The sequence below is a fragment of the Neoarius graeffei genome, chromosome 2 (assembly GCF_027579695.1).
Source record: "Neoarius graeffei isolate fNeoGra1 chromosome 2, fNeoGra1.pri, whole genome shotgun sequence".
Classification (NCBI taxonomy): domain Eukaryota; kingdom Metazoa; phylum Chordata; class Actinopteri; order Siluriformes; family Ariidae; genus Neoarius; species Neoarius graeffei.
The window spans coordinates 54812775-54825019 of NC_083570.1; the positions used below are offsets into that span (position 1 = coordinate 54812775).

Below are 12245 nucleotides of genomic sequence, written 5' to 3' on the forward strand. Positions count from 1 at the left end.
TTCAATAATATTTCCAATAAAGCCCCCTTCTGTTTGTCAGTGAAAAAGTGAGAGACAGAGAACATGCATAATTGACTGTACATACTCTAAATGATCATAAATGATAAACAATAAGTAATTTAAAATAAATCGTGATTACTAAAGTGACTCTTTCCGACACCATTATGTTGTAGTACAAATTAATGCTTATTTCTGTTTGTTTCTTCGTTGCTGTTTGAAAAGAACCCCGTCTTACTTTGGCCTGCATGCGCTCAGTTCCTGTGATGAACTGGGCGTGGCCAGAGCTGTTCTCAGCCAACCCTGTGATGAGTGCAGAACTTGCACCTTCACCAATCCCAAATGAGAAGCATCTGTTTAAACAAAGGGGTGGAATATGAATCCCTTATAACCCTTCTAGATATTGAAATTTATCAGAAGAATACTTATTTTGAAACACACCAAGTTAACAGAGTGAGGCATGCTGCTATATGAAAATAATCATCCTTGGTGATGCAATGTGGCCATGATGTACAGCCTTGTGAAAAAGCAACACAGTAGACAACTGAGTTTTAGCTTTACCTCTGTTACATAGCACTAACAGAGTCTCTTTCATCAATACAAAATAAACTTTCTGCTGACAGAAAGATTCACCATAGCAACTGTTAGACTATTCATTTTCTAAATTAACAAATTTTGCCTCTTTTGAAATACATTTCTTGTTATGTTTGAATAAGGAGTGTCTGCTGTACAAGTTTATCTGCCCTGTAAGTTGTGCATGTAGAAGATAGAGATGACTTCTGAATGCTCGCATGCATCAGTGATGTGGTACAATACATTTTCTGATTTGATGTGGGTATCAGATCTGTTGTAGTTATTTGTGTTTGCTTTTGTTATTTACATCAGTCTGTTCCTTAGTGCATTTCTGAAAATATGATGTTAAATCTCACAATGTAAAATATTTGCACCTCATTGTGAGCTATAAGTATTAAAAATTATTTACCCTTTCAGTTGCATAGTTTTATTCAGGAAAAAAAGTATACGTCATGAATATTTTAAGCTTGAAAAAGCACATACCTGTGGAAATCAGCATTGCTCCTCACACAGTTAAGAACATCTTTAGTGTTCCCTACTTCACCATCTGTGAAGATGAACAGCTGAAATGACAAAGAAATTGGAGAAAAAAAAATTAGGGAAAAAAATGTGTCAGCATTAACTTTTTCAGCAGTTTGTGCCACAGTAGCTCTTCTAACTTTTGTGCCCCATGCGAATCAGTGAGCCTTCGACACTCATGACCCTTTTGCTGGTTCACTAGTTGTCCTTCATTGGACAATTTTTGGTAGGTACTAACCACTGCATGGCAGGAACGCCCCATAAGATGTGCCATTTTGGAGATGCTAAGACCCAGTCATCTAGACATCACAATTTAGCTCGTCAAAGTCGCTCAGATCCTTACACTTGCCCATTTTTCCTGCTTCCAAAACATCAACTTCAAGAATTGACCGTTCTCTTGCTGCCCCTTGAAAGGTGATATTGTAACAAGATAATCAGTGTTATTCACTTCACCTGTCAGTGGTTTTAATGTTAAGGCTCATCGGAGTGTGTGTGTGTGTGTGTGTGTGTACGCACGCAATATTTATCATCATGCACGGAGAGGCTCCAGGTGAAATTATGGATTCTCTTTGGTGACTGGCATAGTACTATTTTCTCAAGGCCACAGCCCCAAAGAAAATAGTACTATGCCAGCCACTGAAGAGAATCCATAATTACCGATGCCTCTCAGTATATTAGATTTATGTCCCTCATCAAAAATTTCCTACCTAAAAAAGTGTTAACTACAAAAAATTAGAAATAAATCTTAAAAAAAAAATAAAAAATACTGGAGGCACCCATGTTTGTTGTTTATGTCAGATTGACCTTCGACCTGCACATGTGCAATGTACCATGCTATCACCTGCCTCACTAGGCATGATCATGATACATAGAGCTACACACACAGAAATGCTCACAGAGCCACAGCTGTGACTTGAGTCGACAGTATAGCTTGAAATTGTGACATCAGTTCATGGTTTACCCAGGATACATCATAACTGACTCACACCATCTCCATTTTTTTTTTACTTTTGACATCACAAGAAACATTATTTAATAAATGGTGGAACCATTTTGTCTCACACACTCACTGGATATTAGTAATTGCCTGCTATGATTGGCTACTGTACTACTAGAATATCAGCTCATATACCATGAGGAGAGAAAAACAAAATGGCAGAGCGCATCCAGTCAGATATATCGTTATCAAGTATTTAAAAGAAACAGATATACAGTAGCTAAAGGAATATAGCCTCCCCCCCCCCCCAAGTATCTCCTGTTCCACACTCCAGCCCAGTCAGTGGCACCGATCCACCAAAAACCCTAAAGAAGAAGAAAATGGCGGACCATGTTACTGAACCAACCGAGGACAAAATAAAAACTCTATTTGAAAACAACTTCTTTCGACTGCTCCTGATTAGGGGTCGCCACAGCGGATCTTTCGTCTCCATTGCTCCATGTCTTCCGCATCCTTCTTTACCACACCTGCCACTTTCATGTCCTCTCTCACCACATCCATGTATCTCCTATTTGGCCTTCCTCATTTTCGTGTGCATGGCAGCTCCATCCTCAACATTCTCCTTCCAACATGCTCTGCATCTCTTCTCAGGATGTGCCCATACCATCTCAGTCTCATCTCTCTTAGCTTAAATCCCAAGCTCTCCACATGTGCTGTCCCTCTGATGTGCTCGTTCCTCATTCTGTCCAACCACGTCACTCCCATCGCAAACCTTAACATCCTTAACTCCGCCACCTCCAACTTTGCCTCCTGTCTCTTCGTTAAGGGTACGGTCTCCAATCCATACATCATAGCCGCTCTCACTACTGTGTTATACATCTTACCTTTCACTTTTGCTGGGACTTTCCTCTCACAAATGACTCCCGAAATCCTTCTCCAACTGCTCCACCCTGCCTGCACTCTCTTTCTCACCTCACTACCGCAGCCCCCATTTTCCTGCACAGTTGACTCCAGGCAGGGCTCGAAATTAACTTTTTTTCTTTGTGTCCCCCAGTGGTCCCGAATTCTGTGTTGTACTGTCCCGAATGGAAGCAATAGTGTCCCCATTTTATATTATATGAAGTTACTATTATATTTGTAACTATGCGATTTTGAACCCTTTATATTTTTACAATAAGTCACAAGACACAAGCGACATGTCTTATACATCATCTACTTCAAAATTACAGTTATTGCATTTTCAGTTTATTAAACTTTGGCGATCCCACTGTATGAATAGATACCCATTTATTTAACGAGGCCAACTAGCTCATTCAGAAAATGTTTCAACTCCCTACATCTGCAGTACACTTTAGTTGAAAATAAGACCCCTTTTATGTTCATTTCATCTACTTATACCTTGAATATCTGTTGGCACTTATAAGGCCAACTTATAATTTTCACCATTACCGTTATCCATTTTTATGAACTTTCCGTTATCCATTATCGTTATCCATTTTTATGAACTTTCCGTTATCCATTTTATGAACTTTCGCTGCTGGGTGCAAACGTTAGCAGCATCAGCATAGTGGCAGGTCCGAGCCTAGTTGTGCTGCTGACTGACTAAACTTTCTGAACTAGAAAGACACCAAGAAAACTCACTTATTCTGTTGAACGGTATCTTCCGTCAATATCATCCACATCATTCCTGTTGTATTTTATAACGTGTCTAACAGTGTTCATTCAGTTCATTCAGTTGCTAGCGTTGCCTGCAGACCAGGCGAGGACACTTTGGATCCTGAAGGTCCCGGAGACGTTATGTCTGGGCTTTCAGTTTCTTCCCCGCGGTCGGTCCGCTTCAACCACTTCAGCATTTTTGTTCTGGCAAGAGTCGGCGCAGCGCGTGCGGTAGCAATTCCATTCCAAGTCCATATAATGCGGACTCCGGCCGAAGATTCTAGAACAGAATGCGCTGCTCTGTAGCCTACGGATGCAGGTGCATCGAAAGTGTAGCTACTGTATTTTTCGCTGTTAACGTTTTAAAATTAAAATTGACAAATTAGGTGAATGTCTACGTATGTGTTACGGCTTTGTAAATAATATTAATGTAGAACTTTTTTTCTAGATCTATTTTTTTTCCATTGTCCCGGGATTGTCCCAGATATGATAATTTTGTGTCCCGATGACATTTTTTATGGTCCCCGGGACGTCGGGACACCGTTAGTTTCGAGCGCTGACTCCAGGTACTTGAATTCATCAACTTTCTTTACATCTACTCCTTGCATCTTCACTACACTCTCATCCCCATTCTCATTGATGCACATGTATTCTGTTTTGCTACTGCTCACCTTCATTCCTCTTCGTTCCAATGCATACCTCCATCTTTCCAAACCCAACTCAAACTCCTTTATACTTTCACCACATATCACAATATCATCCACAAACATCATGTTCCATGGTGACTCTTGCCTCACTTCATCTGTCAAGCTATCCATCACTATGGCAAACAAGAAAGGACTCAAAGCAGATCCTTGATGGAGTCCCACCTTCACCTTGAACCATTCAGTCGTTCCAACTGCACACCTCACTGCTGTTGCACTGTTCTCATGCATGTCTTGCACCACTCTGATATACTTCTCATTCACGCCACACTTTCTCATACAATATCATAACTCATCTCTCGGCACTCTATCGTATGCCTTCTCCAGGTCTACAAACACACAATGTAGCTTTCTCTGGCTTTCCCTGTACTTCTCCATTAACATTCTTAAAGCAAAAATTGCATCAGACATGCTCTTCCTTGGCATAAACCCGTACTGCTGTTCACAGATTGAGAAGAGAGGTAGCAATCTCACCTCCAATACCCTTTCCCATAACTTCATGGTGTGGCTCATCAGTTTTATCCCTCTGTAATCACTGCAGCTCTGTACATCTCCCTTATTCTTGTATATTGGGACGAGCACACTCTGCATTCACTTGGCATTTTCTCATTCTCTAGGATCTGATTAAACAATCTCGTTAGGAACTCCACAGCCATCTCACCCAAACATCTCCAAGCCTCAATCGGGATACCATCTGGTCCGACTGCTTTCCCAGTCTTCATTCTTTTCATGGCTGCTCTCACCTCATCCTTACTAACCAACTCTGGTTCCTGATTTGCTGTCTCCAATGAATCTGACCTTTTCTCTCTCTTGGATTCTCCTCATTTAATAAATCCTCAAAGTACTCTTTCCACTTTCTTCATACACTCTGTCAGCACATTTCCATTTACATCTTTCATCACTCTTACCTGCTGTACATCCCTTGCTTCCCTGTTTCTCTGCCTAGCTAGTCTGTACAGGTCTTTCTCTCCTTCTTTGGTCTCCAGTCTTTTGTACAAGTCCTGCTATGCATCTGCTTTCGCCTTCACTACCGCTCTTTTTGCCTTCCGTCTCGTCTCTCTGTATAACCGCCTGCTTTCCTCATCTCTCTGATCGTCCCAATTCTTCTTTGCTAGCATCTTCTCTTTAATAATTTCCTGCACTTCTTTGTTCCACCACCATGTCTCCTTGTCTTCCTTCCTCCTTCCCGATGACCACCCTAGCACCTACCTTGCTGCCTCTCTTACTAGTATAGCAGTAGTATCCCAATCTTCTGGCAGACTTCCATTACCACTCATCTCCTCTGTTTCTCTCGCCAACATGTCCATTGAAATCTGCTCATATCAGCACACGCTCCTCCCTCGGTATACTTTCTACCACTTCATCCATTTTTTCCCAGAAAGACTCTTTCACTTCATTCTCATATCCAACCTGTGGGGCATAAGCACACACAACATTGATTACCACTCCTTGAGTCTCCAACTTCACGCCTATCACTCTGACACCCTCTTCACATCAGTCACACTGTTGACCAACTCTCCCCTCAAAACAATAACAACACCATTTCTCTTTCCATCGACTCCATAATAAAACACCTTACATCCACCTCCAATATTCTTGGCCTTGCTTCTCTTCCACCTTGTCTCCTGCACACACAAAATGTCCAACTTCCTTCTTTCCATCATACCTTTTAACTTTCTCGCTCTGCCAGTCAATGTTCCCACATTCAGTGTTCCTACCCTCAATTCTAAGCTCCTTCCTTTCCATCTTTCACGCGCTCTCCTAATACACCTCCCCCCTCTCTCCTTCTCCGTTTTGACGCAACAGTAGCATACTTTCCACCGGCACCCTGTTGACCAACAGTACCGGAGGCGGTCGCTGTTAACCCGGGCCCCGACCGATCCAGTATCAGGCATGCAAACTGGTCAGGGGTGAAAAAGGTGAGAAGGATGCACGGGGACACGGCACGCGTGCAAAAGTACATTTCGTAGTCTACGTTACAAAAAAAATTGCAACCAGTGACATCTTGAATTTAATACAGTACAAAATAACTTTCCATAAACATGTCTTAATAAGTTACTGTTGAGTGGCCGGTAAATTGTACCATTTATTTGTCAGTGGCCGGTAAAGTTTGATATTTTGTGAAGTTAATTTTCACCCCTGTGTACAACACAGTGGGCTATTTACAAAAAGGTATATATTACTGCCTGTGCTATCTAAGGCTACGTTCACACTGCAGGCTGAAGTGACTCAAATCCGATCTTTTCGCCCATATGTGACCTGCATCCAATCTTTTATTGACAATATGAACGACACAGATTCGATTTTTTCAAATCCGACCCAGGCCGTTTGGATATGTGGTGCTAATTCCGATTCCTATCCGCTCTTTTCATATGCGACTTCAGTCTGAACCGCCAGGTTGCATTCATCCGACTTACACGTCATCAACAAGCCACAAACGTCACTATTCTGCGCTGAAGTAGGCGGCAGGTCTCTCAAAAAAAGTTACAACAACATGGCGCATAATCACGGGCGCAGATAGAGGGTGGGACGAGTCATATTTAAATTCACCTCGTTCGGTCCCCCCCACTTATAGGGAGGAAAAAACGTCTATGCTGTCTTTCTTTGCATAAGGCAAACCTCACGGAAAAATCAAAAGACTAATTACCATTCGGTTTATTAAGGTGCACAGCAGTGTATACATAGTTGCAACAACTCACATAAAACAAAGACTGATATTCGGTTGGTTGAGCTGCGCAGACTGCACAGGTTGCGAGCTCGAGCTTGGTTGCTATGGTTACTAACAACAAGTTTGACAGGCATATCGGGGTTGGGGTTGGTTTGCTGGCAGCTTTGTCCCCCCCCAGTTTTTTGTCCCCCCCAGTTCAAAAAACGTATCTGCGCCCCTGCGCATGACATCAATGCGAGGGACGCTTCGGGCTGTGAAGGTTCTGAATCTTCTCAATGGAAGGACGCAGAGGTTAGGGAGCTGATTTCCATTTGGGGGGATGCAGCTATTCAAGCTAGATTGGATGAGTCATACAGCAACCGGGCGGTTTTACTTCCGTAAACACTGGCCATGCTCACTGCGTGTGACGTCGTCGTATCCTGCAGTGCGCATGCGGAACACTTTTAGGTCGCTTTTCGTTCATACTGAGGATCACATACAAGTCGCATATATTTGTTAATGTGAACGACCTCACAAAAAAATCGGATTTCACAAAAAAATCGGAATTGAGCATTAAGCCTTGCAGTGTGAACGTAGCGTAACAGACCTACCCCAGAGGACACACCTGGCCAATCCCTGTCTGTCAATTTTCTTAAAGACATCACCTATGTGAAATCAGGGGCGGATCTAGAAAAATATTTATGGGGTGGCAAGAGGGGGGCAGGAATTTTTGAGGGGTGGCAACGTATTACAGACATGTATATATACTGAATTTAATCACAGTTTGACGACAAATAGTATGTGGGCAATTCCATGTAAATGTCAACCTCACCATGCAAAAATAAAGCAACATGTAATACATCAAAACCACTCCCAGAGATCTCACCTAGGCCTGTATTTTACAGATGTGAATAAGTTGAACCAATTTGTAACCAACCTAATATGTCACTGTCAGTCTTTCTTTCTTATAATGTAAACCCCAAGCTAAAATCAACTTTGATCATGTACAATTCTATATTATTGCCACAAGCCACAGAAATGTATGCTAAAATCCACAAAACAGCAAAACAATAGCCATCCTAAATATTATTTAAGAACTTTGATAGTTTTAGCTGATATTTAGAGAGTTTTTCAAAGGGTTATGGTGGTTAAATTGCTGATTTTCTAAACATATGCCATGTCTATTTCAGACGCGTCACATCCATAACGGAATTTCGTCACATCCATAACGCTGACTTTTCCTTCCGAAACTCTGCATGAAATACAAAATATTTTAAACAAAGATTTTTTTAATATTCACCTTGGACCCCTCTATCAAATGGATATCTCCATTTCGACATTAGGTTTACAATTTCACAGAGTTTGATAAAAATGTACAGTCACCCAAGAAAAGTGATACTTTTTCTGTCACATCCATAACGCATCTTTTATTGGCATTTTCTGGCATGCCCTAGATGTACTATGGGAATTGTTCTTGTTCTATCACTTCTCCAGTATGGTACAGCCTTAAAATATGCAACACCTGTTTAAATACTGGGAGACAATAAAACATGCACTGGGTCATTTGTTGCCATTTTGAGTTCAAGTGTCACGTCCATAACGCTGGAATTGCTCATGTACACACTACAAAAGGGCACAGACTGCCATTTACAAACTCATACAGATAAACTTAATCTCATGCCTTTATTGTTCACGAAGAACACACATTCTCAGATGAGGTCTATACCGTTTCTGGACAGTTTTATACTGTATATGCAAAAGAACAGACACTAAAAAACAACAATAACAACACTGCTTCAAGTTCAGCATGATTTAAGCCATTTACACCAGTGTCACATTTTATAGTTTTTTTTCCTCACGCTTTGTAAAGGCTCACCAGTGAGCATAACATGACCTTGTCATGCCTACAACAGCTGAATGCGGCGATTTCCATGTTGCTCAGCAAAACGCTTTACAAATTTATCAAGATCTAATGCTTTTGTGCGCTTTGATTCAATGCTGAGTACAGCCAAACTTGATAGTCTCTTTTCTGTCATAGTCAACCGCAAATAAGTCTTTATGAGCCTGAGAGATGAAAAACTTCGTTCACAGGATGCACTGCTCACAGGCAAGACAACCGCTATTTTACACAACCTGAACAACTCAAAAAAAAAAAACAACAACATCATCATCATCTTGGTATGGGTCCAAAAACAGTGAACTCTATGAGAGTGGTAGGACTCTCCTGTTCCCCCTTTTTTCTGTCTAGTACTCTCCTCGTCTGATGTAACGCTGGTTACGGATGTAACCGTGGTTCTATGAATAGTGGAAGACCGCCAGAGGCAGTTCTTATAGTGGAAATATCATGCGCTCGCGCATGGCAACGAGAACTTATTGATTTGTTGTCATCTCGTGACGTCATGACGCCCAATGTAACAAAACCTGTCAACGAGTCATGATCCGTCTTAATGGTCATTCTCGCAATTCCAAGTGACCCAAGACTCTGGCGGTCTTCCACTATTCATAGAACCACGGTTACATCCGTAACCAGCGTTCTATTTCATACTTCCAGACCACCAGAGGCAGTTCTTATAGTGGAAGACTTATACAACCAAGTCACGAGGAATAACACAATCCAGTCAGTCCTTCAATTGAACTCAAAGCCTTTATTGATAAACAATGCATGCATCACACCTAGACATCACTAGGGAGCAAAGCTGAAGAAACTGGCGGAAGTGGCACCACATTCACACGGTAAAACCTGGAAAAGGTACACGGTGATGACCAAGTAGCCGCAGAACAGATATCAACAAGAGAAATTCCTCTTAATGCAGCCCAAGATGTCGCAACAGCACGCGTTGAGTGGCATCTTGCAGAAGCAGGAGCTGTTTTATCAGCAAAGCGGTAGGCACTGGTAATGGCCTCCGAAACCCAGTGTGCCAGTCTCTGTTTTGAAAGGGGTGCTCCTTTCCCACACTCCCCAAAACGGATAAACAACTGGTCTGTTTTTCGCCACTGAGCAGTCTGAGAAACATACTGGCGCAAAGCACGCACCGGACACAGTTCAGAGCGGGGCTCATCATCAGGGCGGAATGCCGCCAGAACAATCGGCTGATTAGCAAACTGAGGGGAAAGCACCTTTGGTAGAAAAGCAGGATTAGGCCATAATGTCACCTGACTGTCTTCTGGTCCCCAACGCATACACTGAGCACTAACAGAAAGAGCATGAAGTTCACTAACTCTCTTGGTAGAAGTGATAGCCAACAAGAACGCAGTCTTGATAGAAAGCCACTTAATCTCTGCCTGCTCTAAAGGCTCGAATGGTGGAGAACACAATCCATTCAGAACAGTGTGCAAGTCCCAAGAAGCACAATCCGTTCGCGGGCGCGGGTGTAGTCGTTGGGCACCCTTCATAAAAGCTACCACTAACTTGTGAGCACCCAATGAAACCCCTTCAGTTGGTGCCCTGTAGGCAGCCAGTGCTGCGACATATACTCTCAAGGTGGCAGGAGAGCGACCATTATCCAGCAGATGTTGAAGAAAATCAAGAATTGTTACCACAGGACATTCAAGGGGGTTCAAAGAATGAGTAGTGCACCAGGTAGTGAAAAGCTTCCATCTGTTTTCATACATTGTCCTAGTAGATTGAGCACGAGGATTCAGAACAGTGTGCCTAACCCCTTCTGAACAGTCCATGACACTTTGGTTCCCCCCAGTGGCCAAACCCAGAGTTTCAGCCTGTCTGGACAAGGGTGCCAGAGCTGCCCCTCCATTTGGGACAGAAGATCCTTCCTCATTGGCAATGGCCGGGGAGGCCCCACGGTTAGAGTCAGTAGTAAGTGAAACCAAGGCATGCTCGGCCATCTGAGCGCTACCAAGAGCACCCTGTGGCCCATTTCCCGTACTCGATTGAGCACACCCCAGATCAGTGGAATAGGTGGGAACGCAAACAGTAGCACATCCGGCCACTCGTGAGTCAGAGCATCCCTGCCCAGTGACTCCAGTTCTGCCATCTCTGCATACCACAGAGGGCAATGTGTTGTCTCCTTGGACGCGAACAAGTCTACTGTCGCTGTGCCATAAGTGTTCCAAATTTTCTGCACGACCTCCTTGTGCAAGTGCCAGTCTCCTGCCCTCTGTCTCCTCCGGGACAGTGCATCGGGCACCACATTGAGGTGACCTGGAATGTGTGTTGCACGGAGGGAGAGGAAACGCGTTTCTGCCCAAGTCAGGAGTGCCTGTGTCAGACAAAGAGAGGGAAGGGACCTTGTGCCTCCCTGGTGATTTATGTGAAACACCACAGAGGTGTTGTCTGTCCTCACCATCACATGTTTTCCCCTCAGAACACTCTCGAAATGCTTGAGAGTCAGGAAAACAGCTTGTAGTTTGAGAACATTGATATGGCAGCGTTTCATGTGAGGATCCCATTGACCGCTTACCCCCTGACATGACGCAAAAGGCGGCTGGTGTCCGCCATCGCTTGTTCCTGGGTTGCTGCACATAGCAGCCAGTCGTCCAAGTACGGCAGGACTAACATGCCTTCCGCTTGGAGAGGTTCCAGTGCAGCCTGGACGCACTTTGTGAACACCCGGGGGGCTAGAGAGAGTCCAAATGGAAGAACTCTGTATTGGTAGGCCTTGTGTTGAAAACTGAAACGGAGAAACTGCCTGTGCTCCTCTGCAATGGGCACATAGAAATAGGCCTCCTTTAAGTCTATCGTCACAAACCATGTGCCTGGTTCTATGGCTCGAACAACATCCATAGTGCACAACATCCGGGAAGGTAAATGCTTGAGGAACCTGTTCACATGTCTTAAATCTAGGATGGGCCTGAACCTGCCATCCTTTTTGGAACTAGAAAATAACGGGAGTAGAGACCCTCCACCTGAACTTGGGGGTCTACCTCCTCTATGGCGCCTTTCTGCAGTAACTGCTGAACTTCTGCAGTAAGCGCTAGAACTTGCCCTGGGTCCTTTACTACCGTAGGACAAACGCGGGCACAAGGTTGTGGTCGACGGCGAAACTGTAGGCGGTAACCTTTTCGAGCGTCTCGAGAAGCCACTCGTTGGGAGTTATTTCTCTCCAGCGCTGAATATGGACCACTGAAAAATGAGTCGCCGTCGACCCCAGGCAGTCAGCGCCATCTGCTCGCTGGTTCATTGGCTTTGGGGGGGCGCTGGCGTGGAGGCTGCCGTGCAGGCCAGGGGCGTGAGCGTTGGTTCGAAGCGCCATGA

The 12245-nt window shown here is 43.7% G+C and overlaps 1 protein-coding gene across 1 annotated transcript in view; it reads right to left on the minus strand.

The window, feature by feature from the left end:
* Positions 1 to 11774, minus strand: part of LOC132869598 (von Willebrand factor A domain-containing protein 5A-like) — a 28959-nt gene extending 17185 nt beyond the window's left edge. The window contains exons 1-4 of the mRNA XM_060902863.1: positions 11460 to 11774; positions 10918 to 11250; positions 1054 to 1133; positions 236 to 350 (exon numbers count right to left, since the gene is read on the minus strand). Of these exons, the coding sequence (XP_060758846.1) occupies positions 236 to 350; positions 1054 to 1133; positions 10918 to 11250; positions 11460 to 11774 (843 nt within the window). The remainder of the gene's footprint in view (positions 1 to 235; positions 351 to 1053; positions 1134 to 10917; positions 11251 to 11459) is intronic.
* Positions 11775 to 12245: the final 471 nt, after the last annotated feature.